This window comes from Oculina patagonica, chromosome 5 (assembly GCF_052425735.1).
Source record: "Oculina patagonica isolate OP01 chromosome 5, crgOcupat, whole genome shotgun sequence".
Classification (NCBI taxonomy): domain Eukaryota; kingdom Metazoa; phylum Cnidaria; class Anthozoa; order Scleractinia; family Oculinidae; genus Oculina; species Oculina patagonica.
The window spans coordinates 13,985,908-14,010,517 of record NC_135762.1 but is presented as its reverse complement, the minus strand read 5'-3'; the positions used below and the strand labels follow the sequence as shown (position 1 = coordinate 14,010,517).

General features: G+C 40.2%; 4 protein-coding genes, 1 non-coding gene and 1 pseudogene across 9 annotated transcripts in view; 5 read left to right on the top strand and 1 right to left on the bottom strand.

The window, feature by feature from the left end:
- LOC144655638 (pericentriolar material 1 protein-like) overlaps window positions 1–19,313 on the top strand; it is a 49,175-nt gene extending 29,862 nt beyond the window's left edge. For 2 of the 3 annotated variants that reach the window (XM_078515927.1, XM_078515926.1), the window contains exons 43-52: window positions 546–646; window positions 1,156–1,408; window positions 1,529–1,575; window positions 1,972–2,005; window positions 2,179–2,228; window positions 3,023–3,269; window positions 4,208–4,279; window positions 4,744–4,828; window positions 5,312–5,347; window positions 7,404–8,617. In XM_078515927.1, the coding sequence (XP_078372053.1) occupies window positions 546–646; window positions 1,156–1,408; window positions 1,529–1,575; window positions 1,972–2,005; window positions 2,179–2,228; window positions 3,023–3,269; window positions 4,208–4,279; window positions 4,744–4,828; window positions 5,312–5,347; window positions 7,404–7,453 (975 nt within the window). In that variant the 3' untranslated portion in view covers window positions 7,454–8,617. Of the gene's footprint in view, window positions 1–545; window positions 647–1,155; window positions 1,409–1,528; window positions 1,576–1,971; window positions 2,006–2,178; window positions 2,229–3,022; window positions 3,270–4,207; window positions 4,280–4,743; window positions 4,829–5,311; window positions 5,348–7,403; window positions 8,618–19,242 lie in introns of those variants that run through there. The other variant, XR_013571166.1, reaches the window with a different exon arrangement.
- Window positions 3,632–3,705, top strand: Trnag-gcc (transfer RNA glycine (anticodon GCC)). The gene has a single exon. It is a non-coding gene; the product is annotated as a tRNA-Gly (tRNA).
- LOC144654258 (uncharacterized) lies at window positions 9,183–11,459 on the top strand (annotated as a pseudogene). Its single transcript, XR_013570886.1, has 4 exons — window positions 9,183–9,773; window positions 9,961–10,015; window positions 10,316–10,350; window positions 10,885–11,459. The product of XR_013570886.1 is annotated as an uncharacterized LOC144654258 (transcript).
- Window positions 13,812–16,715, top strand: LOC144655703 (uncharacterized). The gene is made up of 4 exons (XM_078516000.1): window positions 13,812–14,031; window positions 14,253–14,295; window positions 15,405–15,439; window positions 16,137–16,715. Exons 1-4 carry the CDS (start codon window positions 13,906–13,908, stop codon window positions 16,608–16,610), a joined length of 678 nt encoding a protein of 225 aa, XP_078372126.1. The 5' UTR covers window positions 13,812–13,905; the 3' UTR covers window positions 16,611–16,715.
- A 1,868-nt stretch (window positions 19,314–21,181) lies between the features above and the next one.
- LOC144655702 (uncharacterized) lies at window positions 21,182–23,118 on the top strand. The gene is made up of 4 exons (XM_078515999.1): window positions 21,182–21,403; window positions 21,597–21,651; window positions 21,963–21,997; window positions 22,529–23,118. Exons 1-4 carry the CDS (start codon window positions 21,278–21,280, stop codon window positions 22,994–22,996), a joined length of 684 nt encoding a protein of 227 aa, XP_078372125.1. The 5' UTR covers window positions 21,182–21,277; the 3' UTR covers window positions 22,997–23,118.
- Window positions 23,119–23,528: 410 nt separating this feature from the next.
- The window catches only part of LOC144655704 (uncharacterized), a 19,454-nt gene continuing 18,372 nt past the window's right edge, over window positions 23,529–24,610 (bottom strand). For both annotated transcript variants that reach the window (XM_078516004.1, XM_078516002.1), the window contains one exon: window positions 23,529–24,282. In XM_078516004.1, the coding sequence (XP_078372130.1) occupies window positions 23,818–24,282 (465 nt within the window). In that variant the 3' untranslated portion in view covers window positions 23,529–23,817. The remainder of the gene's footprint in view (window positions 24,283–24,610) is intronic.

Here is a 24,610-nt window from a genome sequence, read left to right as displayed (position 1 = left end):
AGGGATGTTGGTTCTTGTTTGTCGTGTCTCGTAGTTAAGCATCGGAAATTAAGTTGATTGTGTTCTCTAGGAGAATGTTTGCACCAATACACTACTAGCACATCCCAAAATGTTCCCGTTATTGTGTTCTTATTTGGAAAAAAAGGTACTATTTTGGCGACTAGAAAGTATTTAAACGTGAACACTTTGAGTGAAATTGTGTCAACAAAGGTGCAGGTTAAAGTCTTGAAGACTTGATAAATCGCACTTTGCTTTCATCCCGGTTCGTTGTTCTTCAGGAGAATTCACGGATTAGGAAGCACTGGGTATTAATCCTTGGCTCCCTCTTCCCTGTTCTCTGTTGCACCAGTACTCTTATATTTTCTTTGTCGTGTTTCTATTTGGATATATGAAGAATTTCGCCAGCTGAAAAAAACCCGAGCACTTTGAGTAAACGAAAACGCTGATAAGCGCATGAACTGATTTGCACGGTTTTCAAAACTCTGCCCTGGCGTGCTTAGTTCTTACTCAGTTGACAGTTATGCTGTTTGTTGTGGCATATTTAGGGATTTGACTCTGCCAGCACTGACACTGGGACAGGTCAGGACGGAGATAAAGAGGACGGCGATGAAACGGAAGAAAGGGACGAGAATCCCCCAGAAGACAGGTAAAAATATGTAATAGCTCTTATTGCAGTTCCCAGCGGTTTGACACATAAACGAGGCTTAAGGCTCATTCTGCATTGTTTTAACCGATGTGTTGACCCTTTCGCCTCGTTCGCATACCTTCTCAACAAAAGAATATATTATCGCAGGCTCAACTACAATAACAGCTATTGTACTATTGCCTGTGCACTGTTGTCTTTACGCCCGCAGCTAGCTGTAACTTGAGTTTCATTTTTTCGGCTAATTTGCTTGTTAAAGTAAAATAGTCAGTATAGTGGGCACTAATTTCATTCCCCAGAACACATTTTACGTGTAAACCCTCAAGGGACTGTTTTAATTTCTCAAGAGGATATTTTTATTTCTCAAGGGAATACTTTTCGCTGTGGGTGATGAAAGCGTCACTGAAAGGGAATAAGAGTGCATCAACAGTTCCAATCCCGAAGTGTTCTCTATTGAAAGCGAGATAAAGTTCACTTACCTTTTGTTGGTTGTGTTCTGTTTTTGTTCTTAGTGCTGTGGAGGAAGAAGGAGTCGGGGCTGCAGATGAACGTGAAGAGGCAGAAGGCGAAGAGGAGGAAGAGATTGATGAGGAAGATGAAGTGAGTAGCGAGGAGTCTTCCTCATCAGAGGAGTCAGGAGCTGAAGACGAGGGTGCTGCTGATGGAGGACCTGAAGATGAAGAAGACGAGGAGGAGGAGGAAGGTGCGGCTGCCATGCCAATCTCCAAAGAGCAACAAGAAGCCGAGGAAGAAGATCTGGGAAAGGTTTGTTAACTCATCTTTCTCTCAAAGCTGAGGCGCGTTTGAAGCTCGAGGCAAACGAACAATCTTTTACAATGTGTCGTTACCATTTTTTTTTATCTTCTTGATCTTTTTCTTTTGAAGGCAAGAGATGACGTAATGGCTAGTCAGTTTGAAGACAGGCAGTCAAGGTAAGAACGCGAAGAGCAAACTATAGGACACAATTGATAAAAGATATATTAAACATGAGAAGGGGTGTTTCATGACATTTCCAAACACCTCGAAGTTTGACAGAAATACTCCACTGCGCGTGGTATTTTTAACTTTTTCTCTGTGTTCGAAAATGTGATGAAACACTCTCTTGCGTTTCATATGTTACATTAAGTATGGTTCGGTTCGTGTCAAGTGCGCTTTGCTTTCTACAGTATACATCTGCAATGATGAAACTACAGTAAACACCCGCGTGTAAGAACCTATTTTGCCAAACTTAGACAATTGTAGGTTCTTACACGCGGTTGTTTACTGTATTTCCTTTTTAATTTACAACTATGTTCACATGTCAACAATATGTTCTTTATGTACTGCAGTTTACAAGATAACAGTATGTTGGATTCTCCACAGGTAAATTCTAGTAATTGATATTGTTGCTCTTTTATTTCTTTCATTGTTTTTTGTTTTACTTGAATTGCCTGTCCCTCGTGTTCTCTATGTATAGCGTAAGCCTAAGGCTTACGCTTGAAATGCCGTCTGTCTTCTGTTCTGTACTTTCCAATCTGCTTTATGTTCCATTTCAGAAGTGTGTCCAGTTGGAGCTGTCGGCGAGTGAATCAAAGCCTTTTTCAAGGTAACGTTATGGCTTCTCATTATAAACACTGCGATAAGTAGTTTTAGAATACATCAAAAATGGTCTTTCAGAATAAAACTCTTGGTTAGAAAGTGCTATAATGAGCACAACTTTGAAGTCAAAGCTACAATACACGAAACAGTAAAAACGTAAAATAATGGTCTAGTGTTTCGCAATAAAACTGATTATACTTCAACAATTTTTATCGTCATGTTGGTGTTCTAGAGGCATTCCGTGTATGTGCAAAAGTTTTCAGTCATACTTTAAAAGGGACTGTGTCACGGCTGAGTTAAGTTTACTTTATTACGTTTTGCCAAATACTAGCTATGAAACTTAATGTTTGCAAAGGAATTACTTCAACGGCTCTAAATGACAAAACAATATAGCTCAGTTTATTGCAACCAGATGTGTCTCCCGGACGTTATAATGTAAAGTTTCAAGCAAAAGAGACTAACTTTGAAAGCTGTTCAGCCCAACAATATTTCAAAAACTGATATTGCAATCCGTTTCAATCTTCGTCACTTGGCCATCCGTACCTTCTTTTTTATTTGGTGTGTGATTAAAATGTTCCTTCACTGTTAACTTGGAAGAGATTATTTTATTATTTCAACGAATTTGTTGGTCATTTTCTATGACTAAATTTGGATAAAATCCTTGACACAATCCCTTTAATACCGTTTCGACCAAAAATGTTGCAAAATTCCTGTGATAGTCACCCTTTAAAATGCATTTCACGCCAGTTCTAACTTCTCAACTACAGTTTAAAAGCATGATTCTTTTCTCATTGCTTGTAGTTTTGGAAGTGGAGAAGAAGACGGAGAGGAGTCGTTTGACGACTCTGATGCCAGACGAAAGCTAGAAGAATACCAGGGAAGTACAGCTGCGGCAGCGTCCGCCAACAGAGACCGAGGAAACAACAGAGACGGTCCCAGTGACAGCGACGATAACGGGGCACCGCAGGATGAGCAGCGGCAGGCTGTGGAGGCTGCGGCTGAAGCGGCAGCTGCGGCGGGAGTATCTGGGTATTTACAAAACGGACAGGTCAGTGCGATCAGAAGTTAGTGTTTCCTTGTCTTCTTAGCAATACATTGCCAAATAGACTGATTGACTAACTGACTGACTGACTGACTGACTGACTGACTGACTGACTGACTGACTGACTGACTGACAGAACAACCGACCGACCAACCAACTGAACTTATTTGTTTAAATGTTGGTTTTCAGAAGGTAATTGTACATTAGCACAACCCCCCCCCCCCCCCCCCCCCCCGCCCCGTTGTTGCTAATTGTCTTAATGATCGTATCGTGTCTCCTTCACAGCGCATTAATATCACAGACAAAAAAATAAATTGTTGTCGCAAGGTTTACATAAGAGAGAGCCATTCCCATTGTTGTGGAGCGCCGACCGGTTAGCTCAGTTGGTAGAGCGCCGGACTGCCGTGCGGGAGGTCTCGGGTTCGAGTCCCAGACCGGACCAACACTCAGGGTCTTAAAATAACTGAGGAGAATATGCTGCCTTTGCAATGACATCTGCAAATGTTTAGATATTCTAGTCTTCTCGGATAAGGACGATAAACTGTAGGCCCCGTCTCCTGCATCTTCAGTGTTATAATCAACAGGGGACGTTAAAGAACCCACACACTTATCGAAAAGTGTAGGGCACGGAGTTCCCGGTGTTGTGGTCTATCTTTGCGCATTGTGTTGTATACTGTGAAATGCTCGGTTTCATTAGCATATACTTGCTAGAGCCCTAACACGGCTCATAATACCGGGGGTAAGTAAAGTTTCAGTTGTCATATTTACCTTTTCTTAGTGATGATATTCCATTTTTTGTACCAACTTCTGCTCAAAAAGGTACTCCTCACCGTCCTTGTAGTATACAATTTCGTTAAACGTTGGCGCGGTTTTCTTCGTCATACCGTAAGTTTTTTCTCAAATATCTTTAATGCTTATGTTTTTTTTATTTGATTTTTTGGTAGATCACTAACGGTCAAGATGACAACGAAGTTGCTTTAGATGACCTTCCCACCAAACTAACTGGATTGACAGAGGTAAAGACTGACTATTTTTGCGAAGGTTGTAACAACAGTTTCCATTTACAACCTGTCGGTTTGTGACTGAGGTGACCACTGATATAAATTGAAAGGAATCAGTTGGTCATGGACGTTTGTGTGTTATTTTCATTCTCGCTGGGTGTCACGATTGTAACAAAAGCACTGAATGCTCAAAGCCTCTGAATCTTCAAGTTTCTAGAGCTGCACGATATATTGTTTGTAATGTCACGTTTTAATGACCATCACGTCGAAGAAGCCCCGAGAATAAAGCAATGGAGTAATAATAAGTTCAGTTCCTTTAACCTTTAACCTTGAGCAATGACGAATTCCTGAATTATCTTTGTAAAATAGTAAATACTACTATAAGATGGTGGATCACGAGAATCATTACAGGACCTGACTAATCACTCCAAGGGTAATGTTGAAAAATCTTAACACACGTTCGACTTTGGTTTTCCCAGGCAGACTTACAGGCTCGAATCGCAGAAGAACAAAGCCGGACTGAAGGATCCGCAGGTGTTCTTGCACAACTAGACGGATTGCCAGGTATAATATCTATCACCAAAAGAAACACTGACGATAATGAATTCCCTGTTGTGTGATCTTTACCGAGAACTCTTTCTCGAAACAGAAGTGGACAAAAAAAGTGACATTCGAAAAGAAAATTAAGCTTTAGGAAACAGTGCACAAGGCCAAACACGTTTATCGTTTAACTAATCAATAAGCAAAAACAAACAAACAAACGATCCGTCCTTCCTGCGTCACAATTTTGTACCTTCCATCGTCGAGCAGGCTGTCTTCCCTTCTCTTTGAATTTCTCTCTTCTCCCTCCCAACGTCACCCCTTTGAAGCGCTACAGTTCGCTCTTTTCTACGTCTGATTCAAACGTGCGAGTAAATTCAATAGTTCCTCGCCAAGAAAGGTATTCCCTAAAAACTTCTAATTGTGTAAAGTCGTAATGGGGACGATTCTATTGTCATTCAATTTTAAATTATGAAACGTTCTTAAAATATGTGCATTCTTTTTCAGAACTTGCTGGTGATCCTGAGGCCCTTCGCGAGCCAGGTAACATCCTTATGGTAGTTATTTCATTTGAGTTATTGTTTGTTTTACTCGAACAACTGCTGTCTGCTGCCGTTTTTTTATATTTTGTTGGCAAAAACAGACATTGATCCAGGGTTTGCACTGGTCCGTGAAACTCTAAAAAGGCCTAAAACAAATAGCTTGTGCGTTTGAAGAACAAAAATGAATCTACCTGTAGGTGTCGTGAGAGCCCAGAGAGGAACTCTCATATAAAAGGGACGGGGAAATCTGAAATCTGAATTAAACCCCTCAAAGGAGGCAGCGGGGCACTGCGTTGTGTTCTTAGGCAAGACACTTTACTCTCATAATGCCTCTCTCCATCCAGGGGTCAATTCAATAAAACTTTTACACTTGTAATTTACACGTTGGACCGTTGTTTTTACAAGCGCACGCGAAATCAAGTTCAATAAATGTCGTTACAAGCTGGAGTTACAAGAGTCCGACTAGTAGTTACAGGTGTGGCGCTACGCCTGTAAAAACTGAAATTAAGCCAATTCAATAACACTTTTTACAGGAGTCCAACTTGTTTTTGTCGCACTCGCCGCTTGTAAACGACAAGAGCAATTTACAAGTCATAAGTCACTTGTAAGCTTCGAAGACAAGTCGTTACCGGCTTTATTAAATGAGAAAAACACGACGTCTTTGAACGAAGAAGAAGTAGAAGAACTGTTACAAGAAAGAATTAGACGAAAGCCTTGAAATGTTTAGCAAAGACGGCTTCTTGACGTGAAAATTCACGCGACTTCAGATAGGTGTGTTTGCAGAGCATGGGAGGGTCAAGAGGACAGGCGATAGCAGCTATTGCAGTATTTTCTTTAGATCTGTGAATATGAGTGAGTCGATGTCGCAATGATGGGAAATGAACAAAACGACACTTTAAAAAGAATACCGAGATTTCTCCATTATTTTGTCATTAAGTACAAAGATGACATTACTTTACGGTCTGATGATATGCATATGACGACCCCTAAGAGACTACAGTGTAAATGAATTGAGAAAACTTTCAGAGGTAAAAGAATGAAAGGCAATGATGGCTTCCGACCTAGTCAGTTAATGATTATAGTTTGATAAATAGCTCCCCTCTCTCCAATATTTTTTACAAGGCCGGAGATTCACCAACATTTCTTGACTATTTATTTTTATTAATTAGCGGCGTGATAATTACTTTAAAAAACGTGATACAACTCCAAAATAAGTAACACGAATTTATTGACTTCCATCATCTTGATATAACTTCCCCAAGACTTTTTTATCTGCATTGACTTATTCAATGTTTGGACTCTCTAGGTCCTTCTTTAGCTTTTTTAATTTAAGTTCGTGCAGTGTTGCACTTCCTTAATTCTCCTTGTCTGTTACGTTGTTTGGCCCTTCTTGTGACAGTTTACGATAAGGGTAGAAAAACTATCATTTTATTTTCCTTCACGAGCTGTGTTATAAAACAGTAACTTTTGTGTTTTTACAACATGCCATCAAAATATCGAGTAAAATTACTTTGCACTTGCAGCAAACAAGCAAAATCTGCGTCATTTACAACTGCGTGGCTACAGTTGTAACTTACACGTGTAGTAAGACTCGCGCTACACGTGTAAATTCCGGTGTTTGAATTTTTTTTTATTGATTTCTTGTATTAACAAGTCGGACTTTACATGCGGTTTTTACAAGTGTAAAAACTAAAAGTGTAATTTCTTTATTGAACTGACCCCAGGTGTATTAATGGGTACCGGCGAATTTACTGCTGGGGGTGGGGGGGGGGGTAACCCATCCGGGGGTGGGGGTGGAAAAACTCCTAACCGCTTAATGCTACCGTAACCGGGATAAGCTCCGGCCTGATGAGCCACTTGGCTCGTATGCAGTCTGTACCTTACCTTTACCCCTCAAAGGAGACCAACCTGCCGTGAAAGAGTACTGTAAAAATGTTCCCAAAAACAAAAAAAAACGTTCAAACCTTGTGTTTTCGTCCTTGGGAATAAGAGGTTTTCCATGTCATGTTATGTTGGGTTATCTCTCACTGCTTGTTCTCATGACTTTTTATTTGCAGAATCATCCGAGAGGCCGCTGAACGGTTTGCATGGTGATCCCGATAAATGAGCTGTTCTCCAATAACTTCTTCAACATCAAAAACTTTTTAAACATGTTTCCAGCCATGTGACTGGTTATTTTGACGACGTACGCCATCGTGAATGCTCACCCAAAAGAACACTTTTTAATTTCTTTGCATGGTGTTTCTAGTGTGTTCAGTGGAGAAACACATTATAGACATGACCAGTTGTAGGCTTATTAGTGATTGATACACCAGCGACCGGCGTTTTGCTAAATCTGTCACTTCAGTGTATTTTGCTGGTGTCATTATGGTTGGAAAAATTAGGACGGACGGATCTCTCAGTGTCTCACTGCTGCCTGGCTGAAATTACAATATGCGTAAATCGCATTTACTTTGCCGGGGTGTTTTGAGCGTGGCTGAAAGGCAGAGCAGGGTTTATATAGGGTTTTGGTGAATACAGTGAAATGTCGAATGTTTTTGATAAGAACAATTTACTACCGTCAACGAATGTATGGGAAATGCGTTAGGTATTCACATTCGACTGAATGTACGTAAGCATTTGAAGGTTCCATTCTACGAGTTTGCTTGCACGAAAATCACTGCCATTTCTCGTTTATTAATTTAATTCTTGTATCGACACCTATTCGTAACTCCAAACTTCTCCCTTGGGAGATTCCTTAATTCCCCCAATGTTATTGTCTGGTTTCTCTAAAAAAAGGTAACCTAATAATATACCCTTATACACCTTAACTTATTAGGCGTTAACTTATTCAACGGGAGAATCCTAAGTATTAGGCCACGCATAATAAACAAGCGACATTTGATATGCATTGCTATGCAGCGCTTACTCCAGTTAAGTTTTAAGCGTTCCGCGAGTATCGTTACCAAAACAAAATGCACATTCTCGTGGTAGGATCCTCTGAGTTAACTCATTGTGTATGAGGTTTCTTTCTCTGGTACTCAACTTTTTCCTTACTGTGTGACTTTGGTCTTAAAAGGTTTATATTAGTGAAAGCCGTTCTTAGTAAGCTTAAGCGGCAGTTGAAAATTGTATGTTATTAAAGTTTTGTCCGATAATAGATCGTTTTACGCGACATAATTTATACAAGTGTGATATGGAGGAGTAGTTTGCATATCTTACCAAGTTAGGCTGGTATTTATTTATTCTCCTGTTATAAAAAAAAGAAATAAAACTTGTTGCCTGATATTAACAGTGCTTGTTCATGCGTAAATGTGTGCGATATTCCTTCTTGTTGCAATTTTTTTATACTGTTTACTTCAATTTTCCAATTTTTAAGTCCTACAGACGCAGTGTAGTATCTTTCACAATTTCGGTGTCCAACCCTGAAATTATCTGCGCAATGATCGCCTTTTCCTTCTGCAACAGTTAACAATATTAACGCGTGTCTACTATCTGCAACATCGCGCGCAGAGGCTTGCATATTTTGGTTTAGTTTTTAGTCTTCCTTCTTTGAGAGCGAAAGTGCAATGCAGTTGTGGTTTGCTTTGCTATCGCTTTTTTGGCTATGTAAACACCATCGTATCGACGTTGTCCAAAATGTTTCAGCGTATGGCCACCTTCGACTGAAACGGTAGCGTACAGTTTTTGCGAAGCCTTCGTTCGGTTCTTAACTCTTGGCGCTTCTCAGCTACAAATACTTCTTAATTTCCTTACTGATTACCAAAGTCGTCTTTAATGTTACTACAATGTGAAGTCACCGTCAAGACTTATCGTGATTGATGATTTTCTTTATTCTCCTCACTTCTCTAGTTGACAATGTATTGATGTCATAAGGAGAAGTTGAATTGTCACTTGATTGGCTGGCGCGACAGAGCGTGAAGATCATAAACCGTGAATCGAAATAGTATTCAAAACTCGCCTGATTTGCTTTCGAATTTTTCTACTTTAATATTTGTATTGTTCATTCATGTACGAAGGTACTAGTCACCCTTTTTGAAAACTTTTTTTCTCTCATCGTTCCCATAGGTAAAAATCTAGCGTGGCTATGCAGATTCCCCTTTGGATGTCATATTTTAATCTGTGCCAGCACGTGGCAGTTTATTTTTAGATTTTGACCTAAAACTTAATTAAATTGTTCCTCCAAAACATGATTTTTCGGCAGGATTTCATTACGCTATGCATCTCTTGGTGCATTACGCTTGAACCCCCCGATAGAAATAATCCACTCTCTCTCGTTGTCGAAGTGTGAGACGCCAATTGAGCCAAAAAAGGGAAGAAAAATGAATTGCATCGTTTTCAAAGTTGTTTTTCTTGGAGTGTTACTGTGCGAAGTGCTGGCAGCGACCAATTCAGCAGACAATGAAACGACTTCCTTGTTGAAGAAATGTCCAAGGACTCAGTGCCTTGTAAGTATACCTTGTTTTAACTCCGTTCCTTAGATCGCTAAATGTGCCCCCTTACCTTGTTAAGAGTACCATAGTGGTAGTGCTCACTGACATAATTTCTATCACTGAATATAAGGATTGTTTTGGTAAATTATGATTTCCATCACGTCCCTTATTCTAATTGTTTTGTCTTCTGTTATGTTTTCAGACCGACGCTATCGCCTGTCTCTCTGGAGGCAAGGGAAGCTCAAGTGGCAGTTCAGGTATACATAATAATTAGTAAGGTCTTGATAATTTGGCTTGCGTAGCCCGTGTAGAGATACACAAAACCTGTAATTTTATTAGTAACTGAAAAACAAACCCATTTTATGGTGATCTCGAAAATTAATCGAGACGCACTGTCAAAATCTTCATGCATCACTAGCTGAAAAGGCTTTTGTCGGTAGCTTACAAACACGACAGATCTATACGATTTTATTCAGTAGCCAAGCGCACTTACAACTTTTGAACTAAACACTGTTCTAAATGAGCTCTTAAACTTGGCTTTCTATCATTTTGCGCAGGTGACGGAAACAGAATAAAAGTCTTGGAAGAAGAGGTTAGTTTATTATATTAAACTTTGACGTATGTTTTCATTTCTTGGTCCTTCGATCAAGGAGTTCCTAGTGGAGTCAATTCGTTTGATTTACTACTCCCCACCCTGCTCTACCATTCGCTCTGATTTAGTTTACTTTTGGTTCTTCGCCTCAAACAAAAACTCTGAACCATCTTACTGACTTTTGTTAAACTTCTGTAGAAAGTTTGCTGTTATGCTATGACACTATTCCTCACAGAGTAACACCAGATTGATTGAGTCAGTAAGTTATTGTGGTTTTAAATAACTTTCAAGTTTTGAGACATTGCATGTAAATCCTAGTTTCCGACTTTGCACAAATATTAACGATCAAGCAGTATATCCATGCCTCGAATGACACTATTTAAATTAGCGGGTTTGTAGTGCCTCCCAAGGTGGTTGTAGGTGTTGTCTGGAAGTGAAATTGAAGTGCATGAGAGTTTTCAAATTAATTCTCCAAAGAAAGAAAGATTAGTGACTTATCCCGATGCACTCATAATTGTTGTCGCCTTGCTGCAGGTCGCCAAGCTTAAAGCCTTACTCAACAAAGCCGGGAAACCTTCTGGTTTCGCTCTGCTTGATGGCAATGGCCGCTTACCCCAGAACCTTCTTGTGGCGGGTTATGACAAATACTCGCTGTACGACTTGGTTGGCAGTCTCTTCACATGGCCGCCGCTGCTGCCTGCAGAGGAAGCACGAGTTCAGGAGGAAGTGGAAGCTGGAATAACGCAGTCCTTGTACGTAACACGGCTGATAAGAAAACCTGCGCTCAGCTTTGTGCCCAGACTTCGTACAGCAACTGTGACGCAGAGGTTTCCATTCATGGAAAAACAGGAAAAGCCACTCAAAACGGGGAATATATTGGTGCGTTCTACAATTATGGCTGTAATTACGCGCCTAACGGAGGGAGCGAGGTGTCACGGCTTGTCATCGACATCACTCGGTTCCCAGACCCATATAACTACTACAGCTTTTGCTGCTGCCGGAAATAAAATACAAAAGCAAACAAAACGTTCTAGTGTAGATTCACAATGTAATACTTTGAATAACTGTTAAAGGTTTACCTCTCATCATTGAACATAATAAAGACGTTACTCCAGTCTTGTTGTATTTTATACCTTGATTGCTAGAGTTTTCTCTCTTTCACCTCCCTCCAACATTCAGTTGTTTTCTGTAGGGTGGGTCGCTACTTCATGTAATACAACTGATTATTATACGGATTAAAATTTCGGACATCACCAAATTAATAGACGAACATGGTCTACCTTTCCTCGCATATATCGTTGAAGCTTTCGTTTCAATTCTATACCCATTTTCCCTTCATGTCACACTGATGACATAACCTTAAATTTATCTGAAAACACTTCGGCTTGTAAAGGTTTTGTTCAAAGGACTTTCGGGTTAACCTCGCCTGACTATACAAACAAAAAGTTGATGAGCCGACCATCTCGTTATTCGGACGACGTTTTCGAAAACATTCATTCAATCAATTTCTCATCCGAAAACCCTTTTAACAAGACCACCTTTAGAGTCCCCAACATTTATATTCTTCAGTGAAATTACCCCGGAAATACGAGCGCTCGAAATGCCCAATGAGTTAAATGAAATAAAATCGACTTAAAATTGTATTGATTCACAAGTCTCTTTTTGAAGCTTGTTATTACAGTATGTTCAAGGACTAGTTCATTGGTGTTTCATATCGTTACGTTAGGTGAGTGTACCACGCTGTAGTTACCTGCAGTGCGGTCGTATTTTGAGCGAGCGAGCGCTGAATAAAGAAAATGGAAAAACGGACTTTGAAATGGAAGTCAGGCCGAGAAGCGAGTTAGGGGGAGGGGAAAGGGAGAGGAAAACAAGCCGTTTTTCTGTTATTGTAAACGTATATGTTCGTTTACGGTCACCAAAGTGGATAAATTCGTAAACGTGTAGCTATCTCTTTCTACCTTCTCTACGTGCGGACAGCATAAACATAGACATTTGTAAAAGCTGATGTCATACGCATGCCCAAGGCTGGTTTATATTTATAATGCCAGTCTCGTACCCAGGCGTCCTCGTTTAAGGGCGGTGCCTCCTTTTCTTGCTGTGCACAAATGTTCTGTGCATCACGCAACGCATTGCTCACACCACTCTCGTTCCCAGAGCCTGCTTCCCCTTGAACAGCGGTCAGGAAACAAAACCGCTCTGGAAAGGATCATAACAGACCGTCTTTCTGGTGTGCTTTCAGTTCAGCCCAGAAACTCGATTCGTGGCACTGATCATGATCAAGAGGATTGTGGCCTTTGGGGACGAGTTTGCGATCACACTGGCTAAATCATCTTAGTGTTTGAATAAAAGTAATATGAATGTAAGCCCAAGGGCTTTTTCAAAATTTTGCGCTATTCCAATTGGTTTCATTGCATAGCAGGTATGATGACGTTAAGAAGGTCTTCAGAGGCGGACCAAAGAAATTCAGTAAGAGGTGGTCGAATAAATTGTAGTGAAAGCGAAAGTGTCCTTTCCATACTTCCTTACTCTCTGTTCCCTAGTGTGTACAGAATGTGATGTTTGATGTTTTGACATGTCCTCTAGCTGCAATACGACCCCTTGTATGCAGACAAGTGTAGTTCGTATTTAAACTGCTAATAAAGCTATTGTCATGATTCAAAAACGTGAAAAACTGGATTGTTTGGGGATAAATATAACACGCACAGCTTAACAACCATCTTATGAAAGTAAGGCAACAAAAAGACAACAAAAATTAATGCATTTCTTGCTCCTTTTATTTTACATTTTTTTAATTTTTTTGCATGGTGTTCCTAGTTTGTTCAGTGGAGAGAATACCTTATAGACATGACCATTTGTAGGCTTATTAGTGATTAATACTCCAACCACCAGCGTTTTGCTAAACCTGCTACTTCACTGTGCTATGCTGGGCCCATTATTTTTGGAGAAAATTAGGAACGATCACTCTCTGTCTTACTGATGCGTGGCTGAAAATTACAACTTGATTGCGTAAATACAATCAGGACGTTTTCTTGTCATTTTCACGTAGCGCTAATAATACATTAAAATATTACAACCGTAAATTACGTCTGTTCGAAATATTTTAATTAAAGGCCCTTTTAAATACCTAAATGACACATTTCCATACCCTTTCGTTTACCAAAACTTGTAAAACCCCTACTCTTAAATATACCTTAAGCCTAAAAAAGGTACCCCTTTCGGGCGGAGCCTACCCGTATAGGCCTTTATAGGGAGTACCCCCTCCCCCCCCCCCCGGGCGCGGGCTCCAGTAATAACGCACACATGCTCTGCTATTCATCTAGCGCCGATGCCGCGTTTCGTTTTCACATTTATCCGGATTAGTGTGGACGGTGCCTCAGTAAGACTAAGCAGATTATATTTAGAATTTGACCTATAAAATATCACTTGTATTACGAAACCTGATTTTTCGGCATTACTATTAATCTGTCAGTGCAGCTGAATCAAAGGAAGAATCTACCCTCGTTGTCGATTAGTGCGAGCTCGAGACACCAGTTGAGCCGAAAAGAGGAAAGCAAAATGAATCACATCGTTTTCAAAGTTGTTTTCCTTGGAGCGTTTTTGTGCGAAGTGCTAGAAGCGACCAATTCAGCAGGGGATAAAACGACTTCTTTGTTGAAGAAATGTCCAAAAGCTCAGTGCCTTGTAAGTTACCATAACTTACTTAGTATACCTTGTTTTATTTCCATGTCCAGTTCGACCTCCAAATTTTCCCCCTTACCTTGTTAAGAGTACCACAGTCCCATAGTTGAAGCTCTGACTGACCAAATGTCTATCACAAAATATAAGGATTATTTTCGTATATCATGAATTGCATCACGTTTAATTCCTCATTTGATGTGTTTTGTCGTCTACTTTGTTTTCAGAACGACGCCATTACCTGTCTTACTGGAGGCAAGGGAACTTCAGGTACATGAACTAATATATTAGAAGGGCATGTAACAGCCGTAAGTAGGCCGTGTAGAGATACACAGAACGTGTAATTTCACTAGAAATGGATAGCAAACCTATTTTCATCGTGACACTGCCTCCTTACTCCCCAAAACACGTGATGAGGCAACGCGTCATTCGGGTGGAAAGTGAGTTCAAAGTACGGAACATGATGTAGTGCACGGGTTAGTAATAATTACTGTGCAACTTATCTTCGTCCTTCCTTCCTTCCCTATCTTCCGGCCTCGAGAGTCCTCATGGGCCCGACGAGGATAAGTAAGTTATCTGCGTCGGCTCTCTGAGCTGGCGTCATTTATGTACCAATCAAATCAAAACTTTGACATCCCTCCCGGGCAAACCCCGGGCATTTGTACGTTTGAAGTTTTGGTTGTTCAAATTCCCATCCCTTGGGCAAAAAATAGTGTTCAAATTGCCCACTTAACGGTCTCATTTTGCGATCAAATTCCCCTTCCCCGGGAAATACATAAGAAGAAATGAACCGTAGAACGAAAGTGCATTTCTTCCCCTCAAACAATGAAATAAGTAAATATAAGTTCATCTAAGTAAATATAAGTTCATTTGCCGGCCCTTCTTTTGCAGCTTCAAAGCCCTTTAGATTTCCAAATTCCACGAGGATTTCGATCATGAGCTGCTTACGTAACCATGAAACATCAAGAAATTAAAACACAACATCGAGGCAATTTGTTCAAATCTACCCCACCCCTTCCATTTGGTTTCAAATGCTCCACCCCAACAACATCCACAAATAATGTCTGCTCTATCAGTTCTAGTCGTGCTAGTTTCTCGCAAGTGTACTTTCTCACTAGCCTGCACCGCAGACGAAACTAAACCCGTGATAAGTCGGGGTTAAATTACGTCTGCGATGCAGACGTAGTCAGATAAGCCTTGCTGTATTATTTGCTATGTTATTCCATTTTGCTAGTGATCACGAAAAATCAAAATCTATTCATGCATCACAGAAAAATGTTTTTGTCGGTGGCTTCTCATTACAGATACGATTTTATTCAACTTTTGAACTCGACAGTGTTCCGAATGAGCTTCCAGCCTTTACTTTTTATTTGATACAGGTGACGAAAACAGAATAAAAACCTTAGAAGAAGAGGTTAGTTTTGGTCATGTGTTATTTAAAACTTTACTTATTACGTTTTCGATTCATTCATTGGTCGTCCGATCAAAGACTTACTAGTAGAGTCATTTCGTTTGATGTTCTATTCACTCTGATACTACCCACCCTAGTAGTAGTAGTAATAGTATTTTATTTAGACACAATTGCACCAGTGAGCCTGGGGCTCGTTTAAATGTGAACGTGTATGCTAAAATTAAAATGTTAAAATGTTCTTTCAAACGCCGTGATTTGCCATTCGTTTTAATTAACTTTCGGTTCTTCGCCGCATAACTAACTATGAACCATCTTATAGACGTCTGAATACACATTGCTGTTATCCTATAACACTTTCGCTCACAGAGTAACACCGGATCGATTCAATTATCAGGATTATGGTTTTAACCTCCAGGGCTTAAGAAAATACACGTAAACTGGCTCTAGTTTGCGACAATGCATTAAACAAATAAACCATATTGATCGAGCAGCACTTCCACGCCTCCATATGATTTTATTTAGGTTACTAGTTTTTTGTGCCGCACAAAGTCGTTATACTCTCTTGATTGTAGCCTGGAAGTGAAATGAGATAAAAACAATAAACTTAAGAATTTTCCGATTAATTCGCAAAAGAAAAGGAAGATTAGTGGCTTATCTCGATGCACTGTCTGATATTTGTATTCACCTGTCGCCTTTCCAGGTCGCCAAGCTTAAAGCTGTATTCGACAAAGCCGGGAAACCTTCTGGTTTCGCTCTGCTTGACAGCAATGGCCGCTTGCCGCAGAACCGCCTTGTTGCAGGCTATGACAAGCACTCGCTGTACGACTTGGGTTGGCAGTCTCTTCACATGGCCGCCGCTGCTGCCTGCAGAGGAAGCACGAGTTCAGGGGGAACTGGGTGCTGTGACAACGCTGTACTTGTACGCAACGCCGCTGATAAGAAAACCTGCGCTCAGCTTTGTGCCCAGACTTCGTACAGCAACTGTGACGCAGAGGTTTCCATTCATGGAAAAACAGGAAAAGCGACTAGAAACGGAGAACAGATTGGCGCGTTCTACAACTATGAATGTGATCACGCCGATAACGGAGGGAGCGAAGTGTCACGGCCTGACACCGACATCACTCGGTTCCCAGACCCATATCCCTACTACAGCTTTTGCTGCTGCCGGAAGTAGAAACTAAGAGCAAACAGAACGTCGTTAATACTAAGCTTCGAGTAGCTGTTAAAAGTGTACCTCGCAGTATCGAACATAATAAAGATGTTACAGTTGTTGTATTTAGCTTGACTGTTGTAGTGTTCTCTCTTTCATTTCAATCAGTCAGTTGCTTCCTGCCGGTTGGGTCTCTCTTCATATATCATAAAGCCTGGTTTTCACTAGCGACGCAAGCGCAAGCACAAGCGTAAGAATAACAGCTCTTATTTCACCGTGAAAACGGCTTCGACTCAAGCAAAAGCACAAGTGCATTGCAGTTTTATGCTTGAGCTTGTGCTTGCGGCAAGCACAAGAACAAGGATCAAAATTTGTATTTTTTGCGTGATTGCGCTTGTGCTTGCGTCGCTAGTGAAAACCAGGCTTAAGTGATTGATATTTATTTCATTTCTTTCCTCAACTGCTAAAAAATATATATACCGATCTGTCCTGTACACCAAAAGTATTCCAAAATCCTAAATTTACAATCCTAAGGAAGACTTCGAGCATCCTCTTCACTTTCATATGGGATAAGAACAGTTTTTTTTACCGACAACGAATGTATGGGAAATATGCGCTTGGTATTCCCATTTGACTGAGTGTCAGTATTTGCTGGTTCTACTCAACAAGTTAGCTTGCACGAAAACTGGCACTGCCGGCCATTTCTCGTTAATTAATGAACTTAACTTTAAATCAAAGTCTCTTCGAGATATCGACGTTTTTGCATGAAGTATGAGTCGAAGGTTTATCCTGTGCATTGTTCTTCGAACTTATCATTACAGTTTCTTTGTAGTTTAGTTTAACAATTTCCTATCTTCGAGGAGGAAATGCAGCCATATAATTTTGTCAAAAATGGCTCGTCCGCGCCGGGTATTTATACACATATTCCTTAACATTACACAAATAAACAGTGCAAATTTCACCGAGATCTGACAATTCTATACTTTAAAATTGCAAGGACCTTTCGAGGCAGTCGATTATGGCAGCGAAATTAGCAAATGAAACAGCAAAATATGCGTTCGACGCTTTGTTTTTGCCACGCCATATTTGAATTGTTATAGGTAGACCGCTGTTCAATATGTTTAAGGCCGTATCGTTACGATTGCTCCACGAAAAAAGCACGAAAAAAATACGGATATTTCCTTTTACTGTCGGAGAAAACATTGCGCATATAATAGCGGCGTAAACAAATCGTTACACTCAAGCTGCGTTTTGTCTAGGCTCTGCGAGGGTCGGATATCAAGACCCAGGATTAAACAAAAGCCATATATACAGTGAATGCTTTCGAATTATATTTGAAGATGAAATACGAAAGAATTTTGCTGTCTTTGACTGAAATTCCACTCGAACTGCGTAGAAACGATCGCATGTTGTAAAGCCGATTCATGCAACATTGCTGTCAACGGCTCAACGCGAGGTCTCGTCCCTAACGACCTAGGCTGATGATGCATGTAGCGACCAAATTTGGCCTAATTTTTAACCGCTCCTAAGCTAAAAGAAGCCCCCATCTCTTGCATTTGTTTTAACTTCAATAATATCTTTGAAAAGAGCGAGTTTTTTTGTATGGTTTATTTTTGACGTTTGTAATTTTTAAAAGATGTAAGTGCTAGTGATTATTTATTCGTGTTTTAGTTACGCAATCCATTGTTTGTGCGACGCTTTTTATAGATCGCCTTTCAGACACACGTGCGTTGAGATAAGAAAGCTGACATGTCACTTTTAAAATTGTTATATAACGTTTGTAAATGTGACAAGTCACGTTTTTACCACGAGATCGCACACAGCGGAAAGTAATCCCTTGAGAAATTAAAACAGTCCCTTGAGAAATTAAAAAAGTCCCTTGAGAGTTTACAAATATGTGGTTCCAAATCTTGACCACATAACCCCTATTCTACCATTTTAGCTTGTAAACAAGCAAACGCGTCGAAAAAACGACTTGTCATGCCACAGGCAGCCCAGGCTCTGGCTTCGTTATAATTTGCAACGGTCTTTGTCGGTTCGACTCAAGCGATCGAAAAATGTGCTCCATAAATCGATGAATTTGAGATCTTTCGTTCCTTAAATTCAATAAACTGTAAGCCAGATAAATAAAGATCACTTACCTATTGTCGATTTTGTGTTATTGTGTTATCAAATTCATCGATTTATGGAGTATATTTTTCGATTGCTTGAGTCGAACCGACAACGACCGTTGCAAATTATTAACGAAGCCAGAGCCTGGGCTGCCTGTGGTCATGCTTACAATTTCCTTTCTTACTGATAATACACGCGATCGATTTTAACGTTATTGTCTCGTTTCTCTTAACAAGGTAACCTAATAATGCACCCTTTATTCCCTTAACTTATTAGGCGTTAACTTATTCAACGGGAGAATCTGAAAACAATACACCTTCTCGAGATAAGATCCTCAGAGTTAACTCAATGTGTGTGAGGTTTCTTTCTCTGGTCCTCAACGGTTTCCTAACTGTGTGACTTTGGTCTTAAAAAGGTTTATATCAGTGCAAGCCTTTCTTAGTAAACATAAGCGGCAGTTGAAAATTGTATTTTATTACAGTTTTGTCCGATAGTAGATCGTTTTACGTGATATAATTTATACAAGTGTGATACGGAGGAGTAGTTTGCATATCTTGCCAAATTAGGCTGGTATTTATTTATTATCCTGTTATAAAAAAAGAAATAAAACTTGTTGCCTGATATTTACAGTGCTTGTGCCAGTTTTCCAATTTTTAAGGCCCACAGACGCAGTGCAGTATCGGTCACAATTTCGGTGTACAACCCTGAAATTATCTGCGCAATGGTCGCCCTTTACTTCTCGTGCCACAGTTAACAATTTTAACGCTTGTCTACTACATGCAACATTGCGCGCGGAGGCTTGCATATTTTGGTTTATTTTTTAGTCTTCCTTCTCAGGGAGCGAAAGTGCAAAGCAGTTGTGGTTTGCTTTGCTGTCGCTATTTTGGCTACGTAAACATCAGAACTTGCAGCGTCATCACGTATCAACATTGTCCAAAACGTTTCAGCGTATGGCCACATCGACTGAATCGGTGGTGCAACAGTGTTGTCAAAGCATTCGTTCGGTTCTTAAGTCTGGTTCTCATATAATCGCCCCGATCGTTTCTATCGCCTCTGTCGCTTCAAAAAGTTTTCTTGCGATCGGGGCGATTATATGAGAACATTACACAGGCGATCGCTAACGTCTGCGGCAATTGGAGCGATCTCGATTCTTTGGCGTAAAACTGCAATAACTGAGAAGATAGGAGGCCACGAGATCTGCTCTTTCATTGAAAGTTTCCATTGTGTTGGATCTAGGGTTAAAATGATTATTTTTCGTAGGTCTTTACTCATACCAGTTGATCGGGAAGATCATATGAGAACCCCCGATCGCTTCCAATCGCTTCGAACGTCTCAATATTTGCAAAAGATCGATGCAATAGAAACGATCGGGGTAATTTTTAATTTCCTTATTGAGTGCCAAATACATCTTTTAAGATGTAATAATCTTTAAGATGTAATAATCTTTTAAGATCTTCTAAGATGTAATTTGAAGTCAACATCAAGACTTATCGTATTTGATGATTTTCATTATTCTCATAACCTGTCTACTTGACAATATATTGATATCGCAAGGAGAAGTTAAAACTTGATAGGCTGGCGCGACGGAGCGTGAAAATCATAAATCGGAATAAACTATTCTATTTAAAACTTGAGTGATTTGCTTTCGAATTTTTTCGAATTTAATGTTTGTTATGTTCACACATGTACGAAGGTGTTTGTTTATCTTTCACTAGTTTATCGTCCCCATAGTGAAAATCTGAGAGCTAAGGGTAGATACGTTATGTATGGGGAACTATTATGTCCCCAATATAGTAATTACAGGGACCGTGTCACAGATTTTAGCCAAAGTTAGGCATAGAAAATGACCATCAAATTTGTTTAAATGTATAAAATAACCTCTAAAAACAGTGAAGGAATATTTAAATAACAAACCAAATGCAAAAGAGGGTACGGATGGCCAAAAGTGTCGAGGATTGAAACGGATTGCGATGTAGGCTTTTGAAATATGGTCCGGCGGAACAGTTTTCAAAGTTAATCTTGTCTGCTTGTAACTTTAATTTATGACGCCCGGGAGACATATTTGGCTGCCATGAAGCTATGGTTTTGTTATTTAGTATCAAAGAATTAATTTCTTTGCAAACATTTAGTTTCATAGCAAATATTTGGCAAAATTTAATAACATAAGATTAACTTAGCCGTGACATAGTCCCTTTAACTCTATACTCTACTTGCTCTATCTATTTAATACACACTTGATGTACTCTACTCGCTTGATTTACTTGGGTTACTTGACTGACTACACTAACTTTGGTTACTTGGCTAACTTGATGTACCTACCGAGCTAAGTTTCACTGACTTCTTAGCGTGGCTATGCAGATTGCGCGTTAGATGTCATATTTTAATTTAGGCCAGCACGTGGCAGTTTATATTTAGATTTTGACCTATAACGAAATTATATTGTTCCTCCAAAACATGATTTTTCGGCAGGATTTAATTATGCTATACATCTCTTCGTGCAGTACGCTTGAACCATAGAAAAAAATCCACCCTTATTGTCGAAGTGCGAGAAGCCAATTGAGCCCAAAAAGGGAAGAAAAATGAATTTCACTGTTTTCAAAGTTGTTTTCCTTGGAGCGTTTCTGTGCGAAGTGCTGTCAGCGAATAATTTAGCAGACAATGAAACGACTTCCTTGTTGAAGAAATGCCCGAGGACTCAGTGTCTTGTAAGTCTACCTTGCTTTAATTATCTCCATTCCTTCGAACGCCAAATTTCCTCTTACCATGTTAGGTCGGTACCACATAGTTGTAGCGCCGACTGACAAAATTTCTATCACTAAATAAAAGGATTGTTTTCGTAAATTGTGATTTCCATTACGTCCCTTATTTCATGTGTTTTGTCTTCTGTTTTGTTTCCAGACCGACGCTATCGCCTGTCTCTCTGGAGGCAAGGGAAGCTCAAGTGGCAGTTCAGGTACATAATAATTAGTAAGGTCTTGTGAATTTGGCTGTATGTAGCTCGTGTAGAGCTACATACAAACCTATAAACCTGTGATTTTATAAGTAACTGATAACAAACCCATTTTGTTAGTGATCTCGAAAATTAACCGAGACGCACGTCCTGTCAAAATCTCTTCATGTGGCACTGAAAAAGGTTCTTGTCGGTTGCTTTAATACAATCACGACAGATATGATTTTATTCAGTAGGCGAGCGTACTTACTACTTTTTAACTAAACACCTTACCAAATAAGCTCTTAGCGTTTACTTTCCATTATTTTGTGCAGGTGACGGAAGCAGGATAAAAGTCCTGGAAGAAGAGGTCAGTTTTAGTCGTGTTGTTTTCATTCATTGGTCCTTCGAACAAGGGCTCCCTAGTTGAGTCAATTCGTTTGATCGACGTTCCATTCGCTCTGATTCTACCCCCTGTTCTACCATTCGTTATGATTTACTTGTCGCTCTGATTCAGTTTACTTTTGGTTCCTTGCCCCATAAAAGCTATGAACTCGAATGAACCATATAGACTTATTAAAAATGTTTTCTGTTATGCTATAACACTTTTACTGACAGAGGAAGGCCAGATTGAGTCAGTTATTATGGTTTTAACTTACCTTGGATTAAACAAACGTTATTGAGCGAACAGTACTTCCACGTCTCCATGTGATTTTATTTAGATTGGCGATTTATTATGCTGCACAATTTGTTTATAGATTCTTGATTCTAGTCTGGAAGTGAAACTAAAGTGCATGGGATAAAAAAAAAAAACGATAAAATCTTTAGATTAATTCTCAAGGGAGTTATTAGTGACTTATGCCGGTGTACTGATATTTGTATTCACCTGTCGCCTTTCCAGGTCGCCAAGCTTAAAGCTGTACTCGACAAAGCCGGGAAACCCTCTGGTTTCGCTCTGCTTGACAGCAATGGCCGCTTGCCCCAAAATTTCCTTGTGGCAGGTTATGACAAGTACTCGCTGTACGACTTGGCCTGGCAGTCTCTTCACATGGCGGCCGCTGCTGCCTGCAGAGGAAGCACGAGTTCAGAAAGTGGTAGACATGCAAACGTTGTTCGTGTACGTAACGCAGCTGATAAGAAAACCTGCGCTCAGCTTTGTGCCCAGACTAAGTACAACTGTGTCGCAGAGGTTTCCATTCATGGAAAAACAGGAAAAGCCACTCAAAACGGGGAAATAGTTGGCATGTTCTACAACTATAAATGTGATCACGCGAATTACGGGGGAAGCGAGGTGTCACGGCTTGTCACTGACATCACTCGATTCCCAGACCCATATCCCTACTACAGCTTTTGCTGTTGCAGGATATAAATTACAAGAGCAAACAGAACGTCTTTTCTAGTGTAGGCTGACAATGTAATACTTTGAGTAGTAGCTGTTGAAAGTGTATCTTTCAGCATTGAACATAATAAAGACGTTACTCTTGTATTTAGCTTTGACTGTTTAAGTTTTCTCTCTTTCCTCCTCTCCCCTTGTGGCGAGAGCGCAAGTGTCCCTATCATAGCTGTGTTCCCTAGCGTGTACAGAATGTGATGTTTCGAATGTCCCTTGGCTGAAGCATGACACCTTATATGCGGGCAAGTGTAGCGAAAAGCAATATATCAGAATTTAATATCTATAACAAGTCCACTTCGTATTAAAACTGCTAATGGGGCTACTGTCTGATTTCAAAGACGTTAAGAACTGGACTGTTAAGTGCTGACCTGACCTGACCATCGTAGGAAAGTAAAACAACAAAAAGAAAGCAACAAATTAATGCATTTCGTGCTCTTTTTATTTTATATTATGCTGCTAATTTCAAACCATACTATGCCTAGAAACTGCACGTTCAACATGTTTCTTAACTGAGCTCGAAACTGCTTTACTAGTGGTCTTAAAGGTGTTGACACACAAATGGACATGTTGCAGCGACATGCAGTAAGGACATATTCACAACATGTAGACAGGTGCAAGAAAGCGAAACGGGTTCATGTTCCAGTGACATGGTCCTTTAAAACTATTCAGCACCCACGAAGAGAGGTGTTTTCGCCGCATGTCCCAGCTACATTCTATTGTGATACATTCCTGCTACATTCCCTTGTGATTACGTCCTTGCTCCATGCTGCTTCGTTTGTCAGGTCCCTAAAAACTTCTTATTTTCGGCAGCAGCAGAAGCCGAAATAACCAGAGGTACTCTTAACTTTTTCGTCGGCGCTAGAAGCCTCACTGCCCCCGTTTTCTGAACTGTTACATTCGTAGTTGTAGAACGACCCGACCATCTCTCCATTTTTATTGGCCTTGTCTTCTCTTCCGTACAAAGAAACCTCACCGTCGCAGTTAGGACAAGAGCTCTGGGAACAAATCTGTGCGCAGGATTTCAAGTCAGCAGTGTTCCTCACCATCACTTTGTTTTCACAGCAACCACTTCCACCTGAAGCGGTGCTTCCTCTACAGGCGGCGGCGGCTGCCAGGTGAAGAGACTGCCACGCCAGGTCGAATGCCGAGTACTGATCATAACCTGCTGGGAGCAGGCTTTGAGACAAACGACCGTCATGGTCGAGCTTTGCAAAATCACCGGGTTGACCTGCACTGGCCAGCTGAGCTTTAATTTGGGCAATCTAAAAATGTAAATAGGAAATTATTAGGTATCTGACTTGTTCCCCGTCTCCCGCGCGATTGAATTAGCCCGTGCAGTACGAAACAAACTATGTCCTTGTGGTAATACTGATAAGTTAAAAAAAATTGAATTAAGTAAAAAGAAACTAAATGAACAAAACAAAACGAATCAAACAACTAGAAAACGAATACAATGAAAATATTGTAACACGTGATAATATTCACCTCGTTTTCCAAATTTTTTAATCGGTCTTCTTTGCCTAAGATGTAACACAAACACGATTAGTAAATTTCATACCATAACTAACTGATTATTAGATCAAGTTTTTA

Excerpts from the sequence above, each read along its gene's own strand:
- LOC144655703 (XM_078516000.1), top strand. The coding sequence starts at position 13,906 with ATGAATCACATCGTTTTCAAAGTTGTTTTCCTTGGAGCGTTTTTGTGC. Across the intron at positions 14,296-15,404 it reads TGGAGGCAAGGGAACTTCAG|GTGACGAAAACAGAATAAAA; the intron begins GTACATGAACTA and ends TATTTGATACAG. Across the intron at positions 15,440-16,136 it reads TAAAAACCTTAGAAGAAGAG|GTCGCCAAGCTTAAAGCTGT; the intron begins GTTAGTTTTGGT and ends TCGCCTTTCCAG.
- LOC144655702 (XM_078515999.1), top strand. The coding sequence starts at position 21,278 with ATGAATTTCACTGTTTTCAAAGTTGTTTTCCTTGGAGCGTTTCTGTGC. Across the intron at positions 21,652-21,962 it reads AAGCTCAAGTGGCAGTTCAG|GTGACGGAAGCAGGATAAAA; the intron begins GTACATAATAAT and ends TATTTTGTGCAG. Across the intron at positions 21,998-22,528 it reads TAAAAGTCCTGGAAGAAGAG|GTCGCCAAGCTTAAAGCTGT; the intron begins GTCAGTTTTAGT and ends TCGCCTTTCCAG.